The sequence below is a fragment of the Hordeum vulgare genome, chromosome 4H (genome assembly GCF_904849725.1).
Source record: "Hordeum vulgare subsp. vulgare chromosome 4H, MorexV3_pseudomolecules_assembly, whole genome shotgun sequence".
NCBI classification, from domain to species: Eukaryota; Viridiplantae; Streptophyta; class Magnoliopsida; order Poales; family Poaceae; genus Hordeum; species Hordeum vulgare.
In genome coordinates this window covers 398,761,993-398,786,100 of record NC_058521.1, presented here as the reverse complement: position 1 = coordinate 398,786,100, position 24,108 = coordinate 398,761,993, and the positions used below count along the sequence as shown (strand labels likewise).

General features: G+C 46.4%; 1 protein-coding gene across 3 annotated transcripts; it reads left to right on the top strand.

Annotated features, from left to right (window-relative positions):
• Nucleotides 1–2,486: 2,486 nt before the first annotated feature.
• Nucleotides 2,487–24,054, top strand: LOC123448725 (ABC transporter B family member 25, mitochondrial). 3 transcript variants are annotated; one of them, XR_006631923.1, is made up of 21 exons: nucleotides 2,487–2,878; nucleotides 3,513–3,725; nucleotides 4,321–4,507; nucleotides 4,662–4,723; nucleotides 5,048–5,091; nucleotides 5,541–5,643; nucleotides 5,806–5,913; nucleotides 6,053–6,136; nucleotides 6,237–6,297; nucleotides 6,425–6,570; nucleotides 6,883–6,999; nucleotides 7,112–7,197; nucleotides 8,291–8,379; nucleotides 10,499–10,554; nucleotides 10,689–10,769; nucleotides 14,266–14,331; nucleotides 14,447–14,539; nucleotides 14,647–14,711; nucleotides 22,744–22,879; nucleotides 23,118–23,323; nucleotides 23,741–24,054. XR_006631923.1 is itself a non-coding variant. In XM_045125706.1 (20 exons), exons 1-20 carry the CDS (start codon nucleotides 2,606–2,608, stop codon nucleotides 23,259–23,261), a joined length of 2,214 nt encoding a protein of 737 aa, XP_044981641.1. In that variant the 5' UTR covers nucleotides 2,487–2,605; the 3' UTR covers nucleotides 23,262–23,524. The 3 variants fall into 3 exon arrangements, 1 of the variants encoding a protein (XP_044981641.1); XR_006631922.1 differs by having other exon boundaries at nucleotides 23,725–24,054; XM_045125706.1 differs by lacking the exon at nucleotides 23,741–24,054 and having other exon boundaries at nucleotides 23,118–23,524.
• The last annotated feature ends 54 nt before the right edge of the window (nucleotides 24,055–24,108 follow it).

Genomic DNA, 24,108 nt, shown 5'->3' with positions numbered 1-24,108 from the left:
TACTTGACGGCCCTGTTGTAACCAAATCCTCGCGTGCTTCACGCGAAGAAGACCTTCTTGGCGGTGGGGGAAGCACGAGGGAGGTAGGTGGCCGCCGGGGAGCGCCACCCAAGTCGCCCTGGGAGGGACGACGAAGGGGAGACTCAAATTCTTTATGCTCCCCATTGCGTTCCTTGTTCACTTCCCATTGTATACATCAATAGAATAATCTTGTTACTTGCAAGTTATATGAACTTAAAGGCGTCTTTAACCAATCGCCAAAACTTAACTCATAAAACATTGCTTCGAAAACCAAACTCTAAAGAAAAAACTTTGGAGCATAAATTCTAAAACCTAACCGACCCCTAAAATCTAAGAGTATATACAACCGGGCATTTGAGACCCCACTCAAACGCTTGGGCGAACAACCCATTCAAAAAAGTCTCCCAAATGGGTGCCTCAAACCAGTCTCAAACGTCCAGACTAACCGACACCCCTCATATCCAGCCCAAAGATGGAGTGGCCCAGGTGCGACTGAGCATGTGCGCCACGTCGGACCAGGCCCATGCTGGCCCACCCTACCCCACATATATCCGTTCCCATCTGTTCTCTGGACCAAACCCTAGCCACTCCACTCCACTTCGCTCCGCCCCAAGCTCCTGTCCGACAATCTTCGGCTTCCCCAACATGGTGGGCATCAGTTTTGCCCCGACCACCCCTGGATCCATTGACTCTCGTGTCGTCCCATGTGGGATAGAGGAGGCAATGGTTGTCTACATTGCCCTCTACCGCTCCTGGGAGGACTACGCCCCACCGATGATGGGTTCTGTCCGACGCGAATCCATTATGTCCGCACCCTTAGATGATGAGTGCTCCATTACCAATACCAGAGCCTCTCGAACCTCCATCATAGGCCCCATATGGGTTCATGGCTTTGTTTGGTTGATAGTTTGATCGACATCATTGCTCCTTCTTTCGTTTGGTGCTTGTATTCAACGTTTGGTTGATATGCTTCAACATCATTATTAGCACCGTTTTACCAACCCGTTTTGACCCTAGAGCTTGCATTACGCCATTATCTTTCAGCCACTGTTGAAGCTTTCTCTCGAAGGTGTGGCAAGATTTCCCTGCCGATGAATGTGGGCAACTCATGGTGCCGCAGTGGAAACTCAAGATGGTGCTCTCACCGCGCCGCTAGGCTTCACATGTACGAGTTATGCGAGATTGTAAGTTTCTTTTATTTTTGTTGCTTTTGGATGTATCTCGATTTGTATTTTGCGTGGACTCTTCTGTCGTCTTTTAGTGTAACACGAGGGGTCTTACAAAAAAAAGAAAAGATGAGTTCATGTCTCGCACAATTGACATGCAACAACCAAATAAATCATGCATGTGTATTGCTTGACCAAACACATGTGATCAGGTAATAACCCGACATGACAAACTATGATGGGGGTATCTTTGTTTCGGCGAAGGTTAGTCCGCCAGACTGTTTGCTTTATACAACCACCAATGCATTGAAGTATTGTCAAAGAACAAAACACTAGACTTGCCAATCGATCCAATACATTCTCTTAATCAGAACCTTCCAAATAGGATGACATATCTAGCGACCATCTACTTCCGTAGCTAGCAGTTAGTCACCACACGCTCTTGTGAGACATCACGAACTGGCTTCGTTAGTGTATGCACATTTGAAATGTAGTCAATGATGAGAGTTCAGAGATCTATGCATGTGCTATCACGAAAAATCTGTATTGTGTTGATAAATTAAACATTAGTGTTTTGCCTTTTCTAGTGCACTCCTATGAAATCATGAATATATTGGAAGAAAGCAACACTCAAGTTGAGTATGATGACATCCATCGATTATAACAAAATGCATAGATCACCATTATTTTTTTGGAGACTCGTAATATTGGTCACATAATTCATAGCGACTCATAATATTTCAAAAACTTTATAGACTTTGGCATTTGAATATAACTAAACTAATGGATGGTATAGTCAAAGAGATAACCATGCTTCTCTATTTAACACTAACCATCTAATCTCCTCGACCTTAAAATAACGGTTTAGCTTTTTTTGTTAATTCTCTCAAAATCTTGAGAACCGAACCTCTCCGAAAATAGCCAAAAGAACTTGGCCAATATTTGATCTCCCACATGCTTTTGCTATTGCATGAATAGATAATACTTCCTTCGTTCCTAAATATAAGTCTTTTAAGAGATTTCACCAAGAGACTACATACGGAGCAAAATGAATGAATCTATACTCTAAAGTATGTCTATATACATCCGTATGTAGTCCTCTAGTAAAACCTCTAAAAAGACTTAGTATTTAGGAATGGAGGGAGTTGGATTCATTTTATACTTCCATCCAAATTTGCTCAAGAATGTTTACATACTGTCCAGGTGCGTTGAACCATGATATTTCAAGTTTCCAAAAGACAGTTTTGGTTGAAAAAAGGGTAAAAGCGGAGTAATAAGGAACAAAAATCACACGGAAAGGGAAAAAAGACCCCTACTCTCTCCACAGGGGCCAGGGAGTCCCAACTCCGCCTCCACGGCTCCACGCTTGACCTCCCCTCCATCCGTAAGCGTCGCCGTCGCCGTCGCCGGGGAGCGCCATGCGGCCTTCCTCCCACATACTCGCCGCGAGGCACCTCCTGCGCGGCTCCCGCTTCCAACCCTCCACGGCGGCCGCCGCCTCCTCTGTTTTCCGGCGGCTCGACGGAACCAATGGGCCGCCAGTGCCGAAGCCTCTCCGTAATCCCCACCTCGGAGAACCCGGACCAAACTGTGGGGTTTTTCCTGGGAGAGGCGCCCCCTTTGCCCACCTCAACTGCTTGCTGCCGGACTCCACCTACCCGCCGCACTGCGCGCGCCCCCCCCGCGACCTGGTAACAAGTGCTTACTGAAATTCGTGCTAGTTTCGACGCTGAGATGCATAGATACAGTAGTGGATGATAGGGTCTTACTTTATACGTCATCAATGTTTTACCGAAATAAGCGTGGATTTCCTAGCAAAACAGTCGGCAACAGTAAGGTGATTCGTTAATAGCTTACACATCAAAATGAAACACGACTGATGGAGTTATTGGGCGCTGTTGATTGCGCTTCAATTTTGTTCTCTAGTTGTTACAAAGGGAAGACACTCCGTCTCTTCCTTAATCTTTCAAAGCACAAAATGAAGTACAAGCGTGGTGCATATGGCAGTGTTGTCTCCTTTGTCTTCTTACTTATGCTGATTCTGCCTGTCAAGTGTTGTACTCTCTCCGTCCCATAATATAAAAACGTTTGACACTAGTGTAGTGTCAAAAACGTTCTTATATTATGGGACGGAGGGAGTACTATTTACCCAGCACTATTCATTTCCATCTGAAATATGGTTATTCAAGTGTCTTCTTGTGGTTGGTCATGATGTTAGTGATTACAACAGTAACGAAAAGTTTGATGCATTTGTCTGTTAATTTTCTGAATAGAAGCTACCGTTTGTTTATCAATATGGTTTTGTGATTCTTACTATGTTTGTAGAGAGGGCATGCATTCTCCACAGCTGCCAATGCAGTGACTGTTGGGAAGCCGGCTGATGATAACGTGAATAAAGATGCCCCAAAAAAGGACATTGATGATCAGATAGCAGACACGCAGATTCTTCGAAACCTTTGGAAGTACTTAATGCTGAACGATAGCCCTGATTTCCGCTTCAGGCTTGTGCTGTCGTTGGGCCTCTTAGTTGGCGCAAAGGTAAATGCTACTTGTGAAATCTGTAACCTATACAAGTATTGTTGATGATAAGAAAGAACAACTTTTGTTTGCAAAAACTTCTAGTATTTTCTATTGTAGTCCTGCTCATTAATGACTAGTAATCTGCAAATTTTGGCAATCTCATTTGAGCCAACACTCTTCCATAGAAGCTACCATTGTCCATCATGTTGCAGGCTCAGTATTGATAATCTCTTTACCTCGCTTCGTTGGTATGCAGTGCATTTGCATGTTGCAGGCTCAGTATGAATAATCTCTTTACCTCACTTCATGGTGCACTGATATTCATCCCTTTTTTCTGTATACAAATGACCCTTCCAGCCTATTCTGATGTAATGTGATAAACTGAGATACAGCCTATTTGTAGGTTTGTATTTTTTTAATGGAGTTTCTTCTTGTTTAATACCTCAAATAGTCAATTATCATCACTCTGAAATCAAAGGAAAAATATTGCCCTGCAGTCATGATACATGTCATAACGGATGAAGTTGTTACATGAACCTTCCAACTTTGTCACGTGCCTTTTCTGTTTATGATTTTATTTTGACGAAGCTTTTCTGTTTATAATGGACACCAGGTTATAAATGTTCAAGTGCCTTTCTTGTTTAAGCTTGCTATCGATTGGCTTGCAGCCTTTGGTGGCGCTGAAGCCTCGTTGGCATCATTTACAGATGCTAATGCAACCATGCTGGCTCTCTTTGCAAGTCCAGCAGCAGTTCTGATTGGATATGGTATTGCACGGTCAGGAGTATCAGCTTGTACAGGTACATTTGTTACAAGAATTGCTTATCATTGTTTTCTTATGCCTGAAAAGAGCATGAGGATATGCGTTTTTGAGATTCTCTCTCTTACTGCTCTCCTGTTAAAAGATACTATAGAACTATGATTTATTCCTCATGGTAAATTCTCTGTTTTCAGAATTGCGCAATGCTTTATTTTCTAAAGTGACTTTGAGAGCCATCCGTTCAGTCTCCAGGACGGTAAATATTGGAACCTTCTCATTTCTATGGTACCACATTTTAGTGAAGTTTAATGATTATTTTCTGTTTGACGCTATCCGGAATTTTGGATGTTTCAACACAGTATGGATATATGTTGAATTAAGTATCTTAATTTTTCTTGATGTCCAATGCTATTGTTCTCCTATATATCTTTATATTCACGGAGAAGAAAAATGTTACTATAATGGCATCTGGAGAACATCCAGTTCTTGTTGTTGGGTGACTGGTGCCGTGCAACAGTTTCGATGTTAAACTGCTGGCTCTTTAAGTATTGCCTTAGTTTCTTAACTCTTTACATTGCAGGTATTTTTTCACCTGCATGAGCTTGATCTTCGTTATCATCTAAGGTACTTGGGAAATGCTTCAATTCATGCCATCATTCTTGTTTCAATATTTTCCCTGTTTTCATTGGTTGACCACATTATCTGTTGTGCTGGCGTACAATACATTTGTGGTAAAAACACCACAAGTAACTTCGATGGTTAAACACTAATTCCTTTATATAAGCTGCACCCATTTTGTTATTCAATCAAACAGTCAATAAGAAGTCTCTGAACCCCAATATCCTCTATCCGTACCCATGCTACCTTTCCTGCTTACCCATGTGCCCACACCAGTAAGGTGTGCCAGCTCTTAATTGGCCCTAAGGTCTTGCTTGTATTGCATCCTGTAAATCGGTGTGGAAACAAGCTACAAGAACAACACTTACTATTATGTAGTTGCTGACTTTTGATGCTTATGGGAAGGAGACTATTTGAATTTTCATTATGTTTTCTTGCCGGTTTATGTGTTTCAGCCGTCAAACTGGAGCTCTAAATCGCATAATTGACCGAGGCAGTCGCGCAATAAATTACATTCTTACAGTGATGGTGTTCAATGTTGTTCCCACAATACTAGAGGTACTCACAGTTACTGCCCTCAACTGTTACTGTCCATCAGTTGTGCAAATTACCTGTGATATTGTCATATTGATGCTGGATGCTTTTGGTAATTTATGTCATTTCTTCTTGTGGTCTTTATGAGAGCTCTGTTTGCCATGTGCTTTTGCTTCTTATTTACAGATTGGTATGGTGTCAAGTATACTTGCCTACCAGTTTGGTTCCACTTTTGCTTGGATTACTTCAGTTTCAGTTGCTACATATATTGCTTTCACTTTGGCTATCACACAGGTGCGGACGCTGTACTCTGTCATCACATATGTAGTCTTAATATCTTGCTTTCATAAATGCTCAAACTACCTATCTAATGGTATCCTTTCCTACCATGTATTACTCTGGTTCCTCATCACTGTCTGTTTCATTATGACAGTGGCGGACTAAGTTCAGGACAGCCATGAATAAAGCTGATAATGCTTCTAGTACAGTGGCAGTTGACTCCCTTCTGAATTATGAGGTTATCCCATGGTTGTCCGTTACTCTGGTGTCTGGTCTATATTTTTACCGTTCCATGTTGTAATTCAACTTCTTACCATTCTTATTTTGCTTGCTTGCAGACTGTCAAATACTTCAACAATGAGCAATTTGAAGTTAAGAAGTATGATAAATACTTAAAGAGTAAGTACGTATATCAATTAATTTGTGGGAGAAATGTCATCACAAAGTGTAATACACAGCTACACTATAAGTTAATTTTGTTAGATATGTTTGATCTTTTAACTACCTTTTCCTACAATGTGCTCAGGCTACGAGGATGCTGCACTGAAAACCCAAAGTAGCCTCGCCTACCTGAATTTTGGGCAAAGTGTTATATTCAGCTCGGCATTATCCACAGCAATGGTTTTGAGCTCATATGGTGTAATGAGTGGTGCTCTGACTGTCGGTGATTTGGTAGTTCCTTATGTCAAGTCTTTGTGTTTTATACTTTCTGCCATTTCATTTCTTAGATCACTTTGACACACTGGGGTAGCAATTCATCCACATCAAAGCAGAAAGATATTCAACTCAGGTTAAATATATCCTCAGGTTGACCAACATTACCTCAGGTTGTCAACATGAAAGTTGTTAGAAGCAGAAATGAGTAACTGAAAAATAAAATATATTTAACAATGACTTGATATTAAGCTTCAGGTCTTTTTCGTTTTCTGCTTTTCTCAGTCTCGTAGTTGCCTTTGATTAATGTGTTGAAATCTTGGCGTACAGGTCATGGTTAATGGACTTCTATTCCAGCTTTCACTGCCGCTGAACTTCCTTGGGAGTGTCTACCGAGAATCTAGACAAAGCCTCATTGACATGAAGTCTATGTTTCAGTTGCTTGAGGTAAAAGCTTTGTAGTTATAGATTCATAGTGCTCAGTGTCTGATGGCATGCAGTTTAATTTATCCTTATAATCATAGTCTCAGTCACTTCAGAACTAAGCGTCTTGTTTTAGGAAAAACCTGGAATAAAGGATGAGCCTCATGCACAACCTTTGCAGTTCAAGGGAGGATGCATTGAATTTGAGAACGTGCATTTTGGGTAAGTTTTGTCCTTTGTTAGCTTGTTAAGTGCCACTAAGTGCTTATATTATTTCCCAAAAGAGAACTGCACATGTAGCAAGTTTGAAAGCAGTGGAGCAACCAAGTAGTTTAACTTCTTTTAACCATTGATAGCCAACTAAATAATAATGTTTTTTCCAGTACATTTGGTTTCCTTTGAACAGAATATGAAAGTATTCCTGTTAAATACTACTCCCTCTGTCCGAAAATAACTGTCTTAACTTTGTACTAGCTCTAGTATAAAGTTGTACTAAGCTTAAGACACTTATTTTGGGACGGAGGGAGTACATCCTTGTAGAGTGATTTTTTTTCCTTTCCTGAAATTTCTTTCAGCAGTGAATATATGGTACTGAAGTGTTTATAGGACATCTGAATTTTGTGATTTTCTTTGTCTATGATCTCCCTGTAAATTTGAACTTCTCTAATCATCTTGACTGTCATCTTCAAAGACCTCAAATGGGTGAAATATTAACAACTTGGATCGTTTAACAAATAACTCCCGCTTCATGTCATCTGGTTAATCATTACTGTTTCAGATACTATCTTGTTACTTTGTTAGGGATTTACACATACAGCTAAGATTTACTAAATTTAACGTCATTTAATTAGCAAAAATCTGAGAACTGTCACTGCATATTGGGATGTACTCCCTCCGTTCTAAATTAATTGAAGTTCTAGCTTTGTCCGGAGTCAAACTCGTTTAAGTTTGACCAAGTCTACAGAAAAATATACCAACATCTAAAACACCAAATTATTTTCATTGAATTCTTTATAAAATATTTTTTCGTACTATACATATTTGATGTTGTAGATCTCGAACACATTTTTGTATATACTTGGTCAAACTTAGACATGTTTTACTTAGGACAAACCTAGAAATTCAATTAATTTGGAACGGAGGGAGTACCCTGACTAAACAGAATTGCTTCAAAGTAAATTTAAGAAACCAATCGAGGCTTTAAGTACAACTATGTAAATCAGATCTGTGATGTAGTAGAGGCTGTAAATTAGACAACAGTATGATCCAGTGCCATATTTATTAAGAAGTAGCTCAGAGATTTGATTTCTTCCAGGTATGTACCAGAAAGGAAGATTCTTGATGGGGCCTCTTTCACTGTACCGGCAGGAAACAGTGTGGCAATTGTTGGAACTAGTGGCAGCGGTACACTAATCCTCTTATTTACTAAATAATGTTAAAGCTTTTTTTTTATCTTATTATGTTGGTGTAAGCAAAATATAATGTTCGAAGTCATGGGCATCATATTACCTCACGGGTTTTGGGGCGTCAAGTAGAACTGTTGGCATCTCATTTTTGTAGACCTGTAGCTGTTTTGTGTTGGATATCATAATAATTTAGGCCACGTCTGGAAAATAAATATCAGTGCGTGAGTTTATGAGAGGTCTTTGAATTAGAAGCTCCTCTTGAAGTGCCCTTGTAGACCTGTACACAATCATACAAGAGTTGATACTCCCACCGTTGTTGCTATCAACATGACTTATGTAGGGTTGATTGGATTGTCTATGTCTGCAATGCTTCTCTAGACATGCACTGCGATGATATATGTCTGCTGTGATTAGCAATAGCTTAGTGATTTTGGACTTCTAAATACACTTAGAACTAAGAAGAAATCCTAGTAGGGTACACATCAGCAATCTCTTTTCTGTAAGGTCTTCATATATATACAATATCAGTAATGAAAGTGTAAACGGTGCCACATTGGCCAATGCATGATATCTCAGCATGTCATGTAGTCATGATACATGGTCTAAATTCGTTAATGAAGGATATTGAGTTTCCAGTAATGGATGCACAAACTTCTCTTAGGACCTGTAAGAGCATCTCCAACCGGACTGGGGTAATTTTACCCCTCATATGTCCGCGGATGCGTCCGCGGACAGCATGGGCTCAAACCCTATTTGTCCACCCCAGCAGTCGCACCCCTCATATCCAAACCCCCAAGTCCATACAAAGCCATGCAACGTAGATCAACACAACGGCGATAAACACATAGCAGTTCATCATACATATGTAACCGGACACAACAAGTTCATCATAGCTACTCCCTCTGATCTGTATTACTTGTCTTAGATTTGTCTAGATACGGATGTATCATATGATAGCACTAGGATAGGACAACCGGCCATATTTAGTTCATACAAATGCGATAGGTCCGATTACAATCTACGACTAGATAAGATAAAAGTACGCAAATGGACATCACCACTTCGCCTTGCCCTTCCCCTTGTTGTGTCCGGGGCGGCGGTAGTACGCATCGTCGTCCGGGAAGCCGTCAAAGTTACTGGAGGACTGGGAGGAGGGGAGCCTGGTGAAACATTGGGTGGCCCAGGCCTGCTCCTTGGCAAGGCGGCGATTGTTGCTCAGTTGCAAGCTGCTCCGATGACTTGAGTCCCAGCCGCAATGCCTTTGCATCCTTGCGGCGGCGGCAGTGAGCGTCCGTCTCCGTGGTGGTCAAGGACAGGCGCATAACGCAATGGAGGAGCTGGTCCTTGTCGTCGGAGTCGGTAGGGAATGCAAGATCCATGAATGGAGCGGCTGGATCCTGCCCTGGTTGCATGCTTCGCACGGTGAGCTGCCCGCGCCTCCAACTCGAGGAGCCGCTGTGGGCTCAGAGGGGATGGGACTAGCACCCAGTTCGGTCGAAGGTGACGTGGAGCGGACCGCGGCAGTCGGGTGTGAAGCTGAAGGAGCCATTTCGGGCCACCGGGGAGGGCGCGGAGCTTGATGAGGCACCCCTATCCACCCGCGACCGCAGATGATGAGCTCCTCATCGGACTCTGCTTCGAGGGCGTCCTGGTCAATGTGGTCTGGTGCGGATCCGGAGCCGCTGCCGGAGCAATGGCTTCAACAAAGCATCTCCAACTGAAGCCCCACTGCCCCCCTCCTCCTGCGCATATGTCTGGTCTGTCAGCCCGGACCAAAAACGCCACCCAACCGGACTATACCCAGCCCATATGTCCAGGCTGTCTGGCACCCCCCACTTACGCCCATATGTGGGGCAGAAACGGGCCACGTCGGATCGGCCTGTGTTGGCCCATCCCCCCCCCCCCCCCCCCCCCCCAAGCGGAGCAAACCCTGCCTCACTCTATCCGTTCCGCTCTGGTCCTATCCCCGCCATCCCTCACCACCATGATTTCTTTGAGTCCAAATCTTGTCTACTGGATGGACAGCACGTATTATTTAATCTTGCTTTAATGTGAGCCATAGAAGAGCTGTTACTTCTGGGTATGTGATGTTCATTAACTAGTCCTTTCTTCTGCAGGAAAATCAACAATACTTAGACTTCTCTTCAGATTTTTTGATTCAACTTCAGGATCTGTAAGAACAGAGAAGCATAATCCCTACTTTTGATTTCTTGCTGATAAATTGATGCTCGTGTTATGGTTTCTCAACTATCTGATGTACTTATATTTTCCATTCTTGTGATACCTTGTGTTCTTTCTTCCTGGCAGATACGGATAGATGGACAAGACATCCGAGGAGTCACGCTGGAGAGTCTTCGGAAGTCTCTTGGTGTTGTACCACAGGATACGGTTACCCCTCTGATACTCTATTCTCTGTCAACGCTTAATATTTCATGCTTCTGTTGTCCTCTTACTGAATGCACTACATTGTGCTGCAGCATCGAAATGCATTACTATAACCTACTTTAGGAAGACGAAAAAATTGTATTTTATCTAGTTCTCTTTTGGAAACCCAGCTTTCCATGTAAACCTCTCCTACAAAACAACAGCTTCCCCACCATAGCTGCTTCTGGTGCAGCCACAAACCGCACAGATAGGGAATACATATCGAAGTATCATTACATGGGATAACAAACTTATTTAACAGAAGAAAAGTTCCAATAGATGATTGAAATAGTGTGGTTTGTTCTGTTGCAAGGGTTGGAAAAAGCATTAGGCGTAGGAGAGGCGGTTGGCCATCACCTAACGAATAGGCAATGCTTAAGCACCCTAAGCATGGCCTAGGTGGTCGTGTAGTTTTGAGTACCAGGGGTGTATTTTGAGTATTATATGTGCATAACATGTTCTTTGTAACATGTAAATGAGTAAACTATTTGCTACTGTCATTGGAATATGACCCATTTGCTGGTCAATGCAAATGGACAGGGGTGCGAACATGTAAATGAGTAAACTATTAGCTATTGTCATTGGAATATGGCCCATTTGCTGGTCAATGCAAATGGACAGGGGCGCGTGGAAGCTAGCTATCCATGTGCCACAACCATGACTTAGTTGTGAGATCTGATGGGTTTCAGCTCTATCCTACCCTAACTTGTTTGAGACTAAAGGCTTTGTTGTTGTTGCCGGTCAATGCAACATGCTACGATTTCTCGCTGGAATGGATATTTCCTTGCTTGCACTGCCTAGACTACTGCGTATGCCCAAGGCGAGGCGTTTGGTTGTTGCCTAGCTCCTAGGCACCGCCTTTTCTGAAAAAGGCTTTCGCTCCGCTTTATAAATAAAGCAAACCGCCAGACCAATACAAACGACACAAGTTCAACACACACACACAGACACACATAGGTAGCACAGGACACCAACAAAGGGTTCCGCTGAGGGCACAACTCAACAAGCCCTAAGAAACATAAACATGTACATCCATACCCAACACCGGGGGGATGTGATGTGGAGTGATAGCCACAACAGGCTAATCTGGCTCTGGAGGAGGCGGAGGAAGCGGGGGCGCCATGCGGAGAGCCATCAGACGAAGGTTGGCGATGATGTTGGTGATGGCGTCTCGGTCGGAAGGGCGGCTAAGCGGCCGCTGTTAGGAAAGCAACTTATCTATATTGAAGGCCCAAGGGGCATATATATATTACACATGACTTGAGGTGGAAGGAAAGTAAACATAGACTAATAAGGACTCCTAGACTAATACTAATAGACTAATAAGGACTCCTAGACTAATACTAATAGACTAATAAGGACTCCTAGACTAATACTAATACTTCCTAACACCCCCCCTCAAATGCAAAGCGTATGCAATAGCATTGCATTTGAAGAAGTGTAATACTAAAAAACAATGATAATCCAAATCCGCGTCTTGAGAGTGTCGTCGTAGCATGAAGAGTCTTCAAACCTTCTCGAGTCGTCGAAGGAGAGAACGAAGAGATGGCACATCAGAGGTAGACACCGCATCACTTGAAGATACAAGATAAGTATCTAGAGAAGATGGGTTGTCAAAAGAAGATGACACATCAGAGGAAGACACCAAAGAGATGGCACATCAGAGGAAGACACCGCATCACTTGAAGATACAACATAAGTATCAAGAGAAGATGGGTTGTCAAAAGAAGATGGCACATCAAGAGAATAAAGCATTGTGCAGAAAATCATAGTCCACGACAACCGTCAGCGAAAGAAGCTCGGCGGATAAGGCACGATGGATGTAGATCGACAATGCAAAAGAAGTCCAGACAATCCTATAGAAAACAACAAGGGCAAGTAGGCCACAAAAGTTGCATAGAAAGGATCAGGACCGGAGAAAGGCTGACGGACTAAGGTATGGTGGACTCGCATGGCATGAGAAAACATAAAATATCAAAGGATTTGGTGGACGCAGCGGAAAACAAGGAAGCTAAAAGCTAGGAAGCATACACGACACAAAAATGCAAAATCCATCGTGTATGCAGAAGACATTGTACTTTTTTTTTATTATTGTTGTTGAAATCAAAATAGGAACGGAGCAGAAGCTAGCACGCCGCCAGCCACGTACGTGACGGAAAGGCAGCAGGTAGCATGCATGAGCGAGCAACTAGCAAGCAGGCTAGCAGGAACGCAGCAGTTGAGCAGTGCAGCAAAGGGCAGTGGGAACAGAGCATGCAATTAGCAGTAGCACGCAAGCAGCTAGCAACTGGTAGCATGCACCACGTAGCAGGCTAGTAGCTAGTGCAGACAAGCATGCAGCAGCAGCCAGCGTAGAGGAAGATAGCAGCAGGTACGCACACGGAAGCAAAGCAGCACATGTCGTGCCAAGGTAGCACGCAGCAGCAACGTGCGGAGCAGAGGCAGCGGCGGCCAAGAGGAGCACCACGTAGTAGCAGGAGTAGCACCACGTAGCAGCAGGAACTGCTGCCCATGCCGAAGGCAGATGCATGAGCAGTCACGCGCCCACGCGGCTGTAACGCGCCGGGCAGATCACGGTGGTGGTGAGCATCCTGGAGAATCAGAATCCGGCGAGATCCGGATTCAATTGGGATCGGGACAATCCTGGTCCAGCGGTAGGAGATGGGGAGTCGAGGAGCAGGGCCACCGTCCGGCGGCGCGACCTGGAGCAGCGGGAGATGAGGCGGCGCAACCTGGAGCGACTGGAGATGGGGCGGCGCGACCTGGAGTGGAGGCGGTGCGACCTGGAGCGGCTGGATCCAGGAGAGAGCGGGCCTGCGGCGGGATCCTGAAGACCGATGGCAGGGACTGCAGCGGGATCCGGCGAGAGCAGGAAGAAGAAGCCTCTCGCCTCCCTCCGCAAGATTTGGAGCCAGCCTTGACTGGGGCGGCCCAATCTCCTGACCTGGAGAGAGCGTTGACCAGGAAGGACCTGGGCAGGGCGCGTGAAGGGGGAGGGAGAGCAGCGCGAGACGGCCAGAGGACGATGGCGGCATCGCGAGGGGAGGGAGCGTCCGACCAAGAGGAGGTTGGTGGCGGCGCGAGATTGGATCTGCACGAGTTGCGCGTGCTAAAAAATTAACCTAAGCTCTAATAACATGTTAGGAAAGCAACTTATCTATATTGAAGGCCCAAGGGGCATATATATATATATTACATATGACTTGAGGTGGAAGGAAAGTAAACATAGACTAATAAGGACTCCTAGACCAATACTAGTAGACTAATAAGGACTCCTAGACTAATACTAATACTTCCTAACAGCCGCGAGAGGTGCAGGAAACCACACATTTTAAACACTGCGTCAGTGGCACGTCGAAGGCACCGCCTTTTCCAATAGAATGCAAGGGAATCAGGTTAATTCAATGCATCACTTGGCATTTCAAACAGAACCAAGCTTACAGAATTAATACCATTGCAGGTACTTTTCAATGATACTATTAAGCATAATATACAATATGGGCGGTTATCAGCAACTGATGAAGAGGTGAGGTGTTCTTCCAATACATAGAGGAGCTATAGGGTGGTGCCGCGGAGGCAGCTTAGTCATGTTTGTTGTAGAAAAGTAATGTCTTTTTTTCTTATTCCAATTTTCCATACAGGTTTATGATGCTGCTCGACGTGCTTCTATCCATGATACAATTATGAATTTTCCTGACAAGTATGACACAGTCGTGGGAGAGCGTGGATTGAAGGTAAGACAATGTCTTGTTTTGTGCAAAATCAGGAAATGCCATAACCTGTGACATTGAAATTATTAGCTTAGCATATCTCAAGAACTGTGGTTTGGCCGTTTTTGCAGTTAAGTGGTGGTGAGAAACAACGAGTGTCAATTGCTCGTGTATTCTTGAAGGAGCCTTCCATTCTGTGAGTCTCTCTCACTCATTTGTATTATTGATGGATCTCTTGTCAGTATCGAGATATTAGGTAGTATCCAGTGGCAGATCTATGTAGCGGCCATACTGGGTCATGTCACCCTGCCCCTGCACCTCTTAAATCTATGCACGTTAGTAAACCATCTATTACTATGTGTGTGTGTGTGTTAGGCTTTAAATCTATTAATCCGGGCTTCTCTAGCCTGTTACTTGGTCATGATCCACTCGTATTGTTGGCACTATCTTGATTTTCTGCGTATCTCCACTGGTAGGTATTGTTTTCTTGTCAGCAGTATTGAAGTATCGTGATGTTTATAATTGTTTTGTAAGCATACTCAGTTTGTGTATTGTAAGAAAATACCCAAAGGATTATCCATTCAACAACAACAACAACAACAACAAAGCCTTTAGTCCCAACCCATAAGATCTCGCGACCAACTCATGGTTCTGGCACATGGATAGCAAGCTTCCACGCACCCATGTCCATGGCTAGTTCTTTGGTGATGCTCCAATCCTTTAGATCTCTATTTACGGACTCTTTCCATGTCAAGTTCGGTCTACCCCGGCCTCTCTTGACATTATCGGCATGCTTTAGCCGTCCGTTGTGCACTGGGGCTTCTGGAGGCCTGCGCTGAATATGCCCAAACCATCCCAGACGATGTTGGACAAGCTTCTCTTCAATTGGTCCTACCCCAACTCTATCTCGTATATCATCATTCCGAATTCGGTCCTTCCTTGTGTGGCCGCACATCCATCTCAACATGCGCATCTCCGCCACATCTAGCTGTTGCACATGTCGCCTTTTAGTCGGCTAACACTCGGCGCCATACAACATTGCGGGTCGAACCGCCGTCCTATAGAACTTGCCTTTTAACTTTTGTGGCACCCTCTTGTCACAGAGAATGCCAGAAGCTTGGCGCCACTTCATCCATCCGGTTTTAATTCAATGGTTCACATCTTCATCGATATCCCCATCCTTCTGCAACATTGACCCCAAATATCGAACGGTCTCCTTCTGAGGCACCACCTGCCCATCAAGGCTTACATCCCCCTCCTCGTGCCTAGTAGTACTAAAAGCGCACCTCGTGTACTCGGTCTTAGTCCTACTTATGTAGAGGGCAATTGGCTAGTATCGCTACTCAATTACGGACACATGAAGTACTTATTAATTGAAAATGCATAAACAAGTTCAAGCTGTGATCTGTGAGATTGAAATTATTAGCTGTCTACTCTAGCATAGGTCACAGGGTGTCAGTTTCAGTTTGTGCATGGATAGTACATACTCCCTCCGTCCCACAATGTAATACGCTTTTTGACACTATACCAGCGTAAAAAAATGTCTTACATTATGAGATGGAGGGAGTAGTAGATAATGGCATTGAGCTTTCGTGCAGGTAGAAGCTAATCGGGCTTTGAACTCCGTTTATGCATGCATGCAGCATGCCTTTTTAAGATTTGCAATCGGGCTTTGAACTCCGTTTATGCATGCATGCAGCATGCCTTTTTAAGATTTGCACGAGCAGCTATATACTGTCAGGAGGCAATAGGCCTCAAGCTTTTAATACCTCATCGAACGCAGAAGGCAGTGACTTCGTTTATAAGCTTTTGCTTGACTCGAGTGGCTAGCTGCACCATCAGACCATTTTAGGGAAGGCCCAACCCCAGTTGTTTCTGTCCTCGGTGTGTGAGCCTGATCAGTGCCATGACTCCAACGATTTTACAAGTTGTATTGTGTTCCCACCAGGTTGCGATCCATCGTATGTTCTGTTCTACTCAGGCAGGGTTGTACTAGCGCATGATACCATGCTCCAATCGCAGTACTGACAACCAGGGTCTTTTTGTTCTCAATCTTTAGGCAAGCCGCTCTGTATGTGGAATCTATTCACATTTTTTTGTTCCGAGAAAATGCAGAAGATTTTCGTCTCTTTTCATTGAAAAGGAAGGAAGTTACAAGTGTCCGGGCGGACGATCGGGTGATCAGGTTACATACTCTTAATGCACATCCCATGAAGGGGGCAGAACCACTCTAAGACCTGACGCTCCATGTCAGGGGCCGGCTGAGTCCCGCGTAGGTTGTAGTCGTGGTTTATCGGAGGACGGGGGCGAGGCCCTCGTCGACCTATGTTGGGAGGAGGAGGCGAGGGTAGGCGCCGAGGCGCAGGAGCACGGGAGGAGAAGATAGATTATTTTCTGCTTGATTTTATTGATCCAAGGGCTGGCTATATGTAGCCCGATTACAAGACCAGATTACAGACTCCTACTCTAATTGGGTGTTGGCAGGGTAACCTTCTTGGGGACTAAACCTTTCCAACTAATATCCAGACTCCTACTCTAACTAAGACTCTATAATTAAACTAGGATAGAACTGTAGGCCGGTGCAGGCCCGGACCGCGCAGGGCCCTTGCTGCGCCTATAGGGCTGGCCCCACATGACATCTCCCCCTCCATTCTCAAACAGCTCGAGGACGAGCTGGAAACTTGGATAGCGGTCGCGGAAGGTTGTGACCTCCCACAAAGCAGCAGACACCGGCCGGCTCTCCCATTGATTGAGCACCTGCTGGATACCGCGAGCAATATGAGCACGCAATGCTTGGACCGGAGTTGGGTGTACTCGACCCTGAAACAGAGGGGGAAGCATCGGCGGAACTTCCGGTGGCGTACCATGGTATTTCTTCAGGACCCCAACATGGAAGACATTGTGAATGCGGGCGCGTGGGGGCAGCTCCAAACGGTAAGCAACCGTATCAATTTTTGCAAGGACTTTGAAAGGCCCATAATATTTGGGAGCCAATTTCCCTTTGGCGCCTGCTCCAAGGAATGCCGCCGGCCGATGCTGAAGACGGAGCCAAACCCACTCGCCAACATCAAAAGAACGGGCCCGATGTTTATCATCATAGTAATGCTTGTACTGCTGTGCAGCCTGAAGGAGACGCTCACGGATGTCGAGTAAGAACTGATCGCGGTCGACGATCTGTTGTTCCACCGCCTGATTGCGAATTTTGCCCGACGTTTAGTCCCGGAGTGAGGGGGGATCCTGTCCATAAACCACCCTGAAAGGAGTGTCCTTCAATGCTGAGTGGTACGGAGTTTTCCGCCCAAGGCAACCATTGTAGCCACTGGCGTGGACGATCCCCAGTGATGCAACGAAGGTACATAGTGATGATGTGATTCACGGCCTCCGATTGTCCATCAGATTGCGGATGGAAGGCCGAACTCATGTGCAAGCGCGTCCCGCGGCGGTAAACAGAGCCTTCCAAAAGCCACCACATCCCTGTCCAAAACGATGGATGTTGAAAAGCCATGAAGTCGGACAATGTTGGAAAAGAAGGCCTTAGCAACAGACTCAGTAGTGTATGGATGCGCCAAAGGAATGAAATGTGCATACTTGGAGAAATGATCCACGACGGTTAGGATCACACTTTTGCCGACCACCATTGGGAGGGTCTCAATGAAATCCATGGAGATGTCTTCCCAGACACGAGATGGAACTGTCAAGGGTTGTAACAAGCCGGCGGGATGAAGCTACTCCGTCTTGTTGCATTGATAAACCTGAGAAGCACGAATATACTGCTGAAGTGCTGCCCTTGCCTGCGGCAGATGGAAATCCCGGCGAAGATGATGAAGCGACTTCTGGATACCTTCATGGCTCGTATCGTGGGCTGCAACCGGTACCTCCCCGACCAGCGGCAACACGGGTGTCACATAAGCCCGCTGCTGGAAGGTAACAACACCATCAACGAAAGCCCAAGGCTGGCCCAACTCATCAGATTCGAGTTGTTCCCTGAATGTGACGAGCGCCGGGTCAGTGTGTGCAGCCTGACGAAGAGCTTTAAATAGATCGAAGGAAGGCCCAGTTATGGCGAGTGCCTGGCCAGCAGGAGCATCACGGCGACAAAGAGCGTCGGTGATGATGTTTTGGCGACCTGGTTTATATTCCACCGTGAAGTCGAACCCCAACAGCTTGCCCACCCAATGATGCCGTGGAATGGTCGCGAGGCGTTGGTCCAGCAAAAACTTCAGGCTGTAATGGTCAGTTTCGAGGACGAACGCACATCCCCAAAGATAGGGCCGCTAGCGGCGCACGACGTGCACCAGACCATTGAGCTCCTGCTCGTAAGCGGCGAGAGAAGCATGGCACAGAGCGATGGTTTTGCTGAAATAGGCGATGGGGCCGCCACCTTGATGCGGGACCGCCCCGAAACCAGATCCAGAAGCATCACACTCCACAATGAATGAAACTGCAAAATCCGGCAGCTGAAGCACATGGGCGGTGATAAGAGCTGTCTTGAGAGCTTCGAAGGCGGTAGTCGCTGCTGGCGTCCAAAGAAATCCGTCTTTCTTGAGGAGTGCCGTGAGGGGAGTTGCAATAGTGCCAAAATCTTGGATGAACTTGCGGTAGTATCCTGCCAGGCCCAAGAAACCACGCACAACACGGACGTTGCGTGGAACTGGCCAGTCTACCACGGCGAGAACCTTGTCGCTCCTTGTCGCTGTCCTTGGCAACTCCTGCCGCAGAGATGACGTGTCCTAGGTAATCCATGGTTTCCTCCCCAAAGGAACACTTGGAGCGCTTGAGAAACAGCTAATGTGTGCGCATAGCCTCCAAGACGAGCTTGACATGACGAAGGTGATCCGACCCGGAGGAGCTGTATATCAAGATATCATCAAAGAACACAAGCACAAACCGACGAAGGTAGGGACGAAGAACGTCGTTCATGGGTGCTTGGAACGTCGTTGGGGCATTGGTCAAACCAAAGGCCATCACCACGAACTCAAAGAGGCCCTCATATGTGGGCGGACCACCGTCTTGTGAATATCCTGAGGAGCCATCCGAACCTGGTTGTAACTGGATCGGAGTCCAGTTTGGTGAAAAAACGGGCGCCCTTCAGCTCATCCAGAAGTTCATCGACAACGGGAATTGGAAACTTGTCCTTGATGGTGACAAGGTTGAGAGACCACGGTAATCGATACAGAAACGCCAAGTCCCATCGTGCTTTCTGACGAGTAGAACGGGGGATGAAAATGCTAAAGAACTAGGACGGGTCAGACCACGAGCCAACATCTCTGCACATTGGCGCTCCAGTTCATCTTTCTGAATAGTTGGGTAATGGTAGGGTCGGACAGCAATAGGCAGTGTCCCGGGAAGAAGATGAGTATGATGGTCATGGGCGCGTTGCGGCGGCAGGCCCTGAGGGTCGGCGAAAACGTGGCGAACGTGGCCAGAACGACATGGAGGTGTGCAGGTCGTCCGAGGGAGCTGAGTCCCGACCACTCCATGTGGTGATCTGAGTGCCAAAACGACATCCATTGCGTAAGAGTTTTGAGGAATCGTGTACCGAGAACGATGTCAAACCCGCCTAATGGTATGGTATGCAGATCAACAATGAAACGCTCCTTGTCAATGGTGATCGCAGCCTGCTGAAGGAGTCCCCGACGGGTCACCTTATCGCCATTAGCGACTGTGACTCCCAGGTGCCGATTGGAGGAGAAAGGCAGCCCGGCGACGGTGGCCAGCTCTTCGTGGATGAAGTAATGAGTGCTGCCCGAATCAAGCAAGGCGACCAGGTCACGTTCCCCGATGCAAAGAGTGACCTGCATTGTGTCGCTGGTGGGAACTCCGGTGACAGCCAAGAGCGAGATTTGTACCTCCTGGAAATCCTCAAACTGCTCTTCGTCGACGTCGGCGGACTGAATGTAGAACAACCGTTTACACCGATGTCCCCGCGCGAACTTCTCGTCACAATTGAAGCATAGACCCTTAGCGCGCCGTTCATCCATCTCGGCAGGTGTGAGTCTTTTGAAGACGAGCGTGGGCGTGGGGCTTGAGGAGTCCGGTACAGCCGTACTAGGTGCGGCCAGGGGACGGAGTGGACGGCTGGGCCATGCCGCGGTGGTCGCGGCGCTGGTGACGGTATTAAGGTGCTCGAAAGAGATTGCCAAGTCCATAGCCGCGTCCAAAGTTGTCGGTTTCAGCATCTCGACCTGAGTTTTCATGGGCTCGCCCAAGTTGTTGGTGAAGATATCCCGCTCATCATCATCGGCAATGGGGCGCACACGAGAGAGATTCTCGAGTAATCGTTTGGAGTATTCCGCCACGATGCCGGTGCGGCGGTGGAGATCAGCTCGCCAAAGGGGTTGGCGCGTGTCGGCGGTCCGAAGTAGTTGGCGATCAATTGTTGAAATTCTGTCCAGGACGGCCGCTGGCCCAGCTTTGCCTCGAGGTGGCCATACCATAATGCGGCGACGTCGGTGAGGTGGTAGGATGCGAGCTAGTCTTATCGGCCTCCTGCGTTGGCTGTCCGAGGAAGAACAGGTTGCAGCGCGTCAACCATGGGATTGCCTGCCCCTCATAGAGGGAAAAGTCGATCTTGTAGAGGCGCGGCGCCCGATCGGGTGGTTCGGGCACGACGGCCGGGGCCCCGGTGTGGGACGTCTCTGGTGGCCGCATGAGTCCGAGGCCGCCGAGTTGGGGCGTGCTTTTCCCTTCAAGCCGGAGGAGGGCCAGGTTCTGCGCGCTGCTGCTGGGATGTATCGGCGAGCTGTCCCTGGAGTGTCTTGAGCGTGTCGGCGATGGTCTTGAGGGTGGCATGATCCTCGACGCATTCAGCCCTGGCGATGTGGTTTTCCTCGGAGAGGTTGTTGAGGGTGGCGACCACGGCATCACGATCCTCCTGCTGTTTGGTGGGGAGGTCCGCTAGGGTTTGCGGAAGGGGCGGCGGCGGCTCGGACATGACCGCCGGGATCGACGAGGAAGCTGATACCAAGTTGTCAGGGGCCGTCTGAGTCCCGCGTAGGTTGTAGTCGTGGTTGATCGGAGGACGGGGGCAAGGCCCTCGTCGACCTATGTTGGGAGGAGGATAGGTGCCGAGGCGCAGGAGCACGGGAGGAGAAGATAGATTATTTTCTGCTTGGTTTTATTGATCCAAGGGCTGGCTATATATAGCCTGATTACAAGACTAGATTACAGACTCCTACTCTAATTGGGTGTTGGCAGGGTAACCTTCTTGGGGACTAAACCTTTCCAACTAATACCCAGACTCCTACTCTAACTCTCTATAATTAAACTACTCCCTCCGTTTCTAAATACAAGTCTTTTAAGCGATTTCACTAGGTGTCTACATACGGAGCAAAATGATTGAATATACACTTTAAAGTATGTCTATATACATCCGTATGTAGTCCATTAGTGAAATCTCTACAAAGACTTATATTTAGGAACGGAGGTAGTAGGATATAGCTTTAGGCGGGTGCAGGCCCGGACCGCACAGGGCCCTTGCTGCGCCTATAGGGCTGTCCCCACATGACACTCCAGCCTTTGCCCAATGGCAGGATTCCTCCTTGATCCTAACCATAAGCGTGTCTAGGGAGGGCGTCGCGTTTTCGAAAACGCAGCTATTCCTATGCCTCCCGACCATTGGTGGCACAAGTAGCGCGGCGGATTGCAGGGCTTTGCGCTGCAGCTGCGGCGTGTTGGCCTTGGCGCGCCGCCACCGGTCCATGAGAGTGGGCTCCTCGTTGGGGATCGTTGTCGGTATGCGTAGCCAGGCCAGCGTCTCCTGCCATGCCTGCCGTGTGAAAGGGCAGTGCAGCAGCAAGTGCCTGATTGTTTCAGGGGCCTGACCGCAGAGGAGGCAGCGTGGGTGATGTTGCAGACCGTGGCGAGCCAGACGATCCGCGTTCAAGCAGCGGTCGAGGTTGGCCAGCCAATGAAAGAATTTGACCCGAGGTGGCGTCCACGTCTTCCAAATCAGCTTCCAGGAGTGGCAGTGCGTTGAACCTTGGAAAGTGGCCGCGTAGCAGGATTGCGCCGAGTAGATGCCATTTGCGGTCCACTTCCAGATCAGTTGGAAAAAAAGAATCTATTCACGCTGTTGTATGATGGCTAACATGAGTCAAAGTTAGACCTGCTAAATGATTTAGAAGTTTGAACTAATTTCAGACGCTTATCAAACAATATTTTGTGTGCAAACGGTGGGCTTAACCAGTTCCCCGTGCTGACATAATTTCTTCTCTGATTTGTACCAGATTATGTGATGAAGCTACAAGTGCACTCGATAGCACTACCGAAGCATCTATTTTGAATTCTCTGATGTCTTTATCCGTTGATCGTACCTCAATTTTTATCGCTCACCGACTCACAACCGCAATGCAATGCGATGAGGTATTAAAATTTGTGCACATACATGAATAGTACGGCATACATATTTGTGAAAAATAGCGTGACTTGTTGCTAAATTGACAACATGCAATCCAGATTGACAGCCAGAGGTTGCTATTGCAACTGCTCATGTTATGAATTTACTAACTGCAGGAGTAAACCCCTGTATGCTTTGATATCATCTATAAAAAATCATCGCTTCCCTGATACCTATGTAAGTCATGTTTGAATTGATTTTCAGATCATTGTACTGGAGAATGGAACAGTAGTGGAACAAGGATCACATGATTTTCTTCTGTCAAAGGGCGGGCGGTATGCTGAACTGTGGTCACAGCAGAATAACAGTGAAGCCAGTGATGCTTCTGATGTTAGCTTAGAAGTTTGATAGACCCAATACAGTTCCCCTTTGCAAGGGAAAATTACACAGCCATCTTTCACTGAAAGCAGGTTTCTCCTTAGCCTTGTAAATGTGGTGCTTAACATTTCATACTGGGGGAACACGAATATACAGTTGCGGGGAAAATTTTCCATTTAAGGGAGAGCCGAGAGGCAAAAAGTTCTTTCAGAGCCATTCGACGATCCTAGCATATGTCCATGTGAATGTAACACTTTTCTTTTTGTTATATGGAATTAAGTAAATATTAGTAACCGGCGGTTCATGACCCTGGCAGGCAGCTTAATGTAGTACCCCCTCTGCAAACAAATATAAGATGTTTCAGATCACTACTATCTGAACTTCCAAAACGTCTTACATTCGTGGACAGAGGGAGTAGCATTCAAATGTTAATTTATTTCCATTATCATGGACGTGTAAGCCTTGCGTGTACCATTTACCCATTCTTGTTTAGTCTGATTTCATTGCAGTTATGGTAGATACCCAGCTGGACGGCATTGGAGCTTCTAATGGAGAACACACGAGACACGGAGTCTGTTATTTAGTTTTTGTTGCGCAGAAACTTATTCCCTTTTACGTTCTGCGGTTGTGGATGAGTATACGCTGTCCTATTTGAGCCAATCGAGTTAATGCCAGCAAAACTCTTTGATGTGGACAACGATGTGCCCCCATGCTAAATTGGAAGGATGCTTGGTAGCACTTTGATAATTTGCTTTGCACTTTGACAATTTGCCACTACTTGCATTGTACATATTTGATTTGATAATTTGACCCTCTTTGTTTACTTTGCACTTCGATCTTTTGCCCCCTGTTATAGATGGAACCCATGCAAAATCCT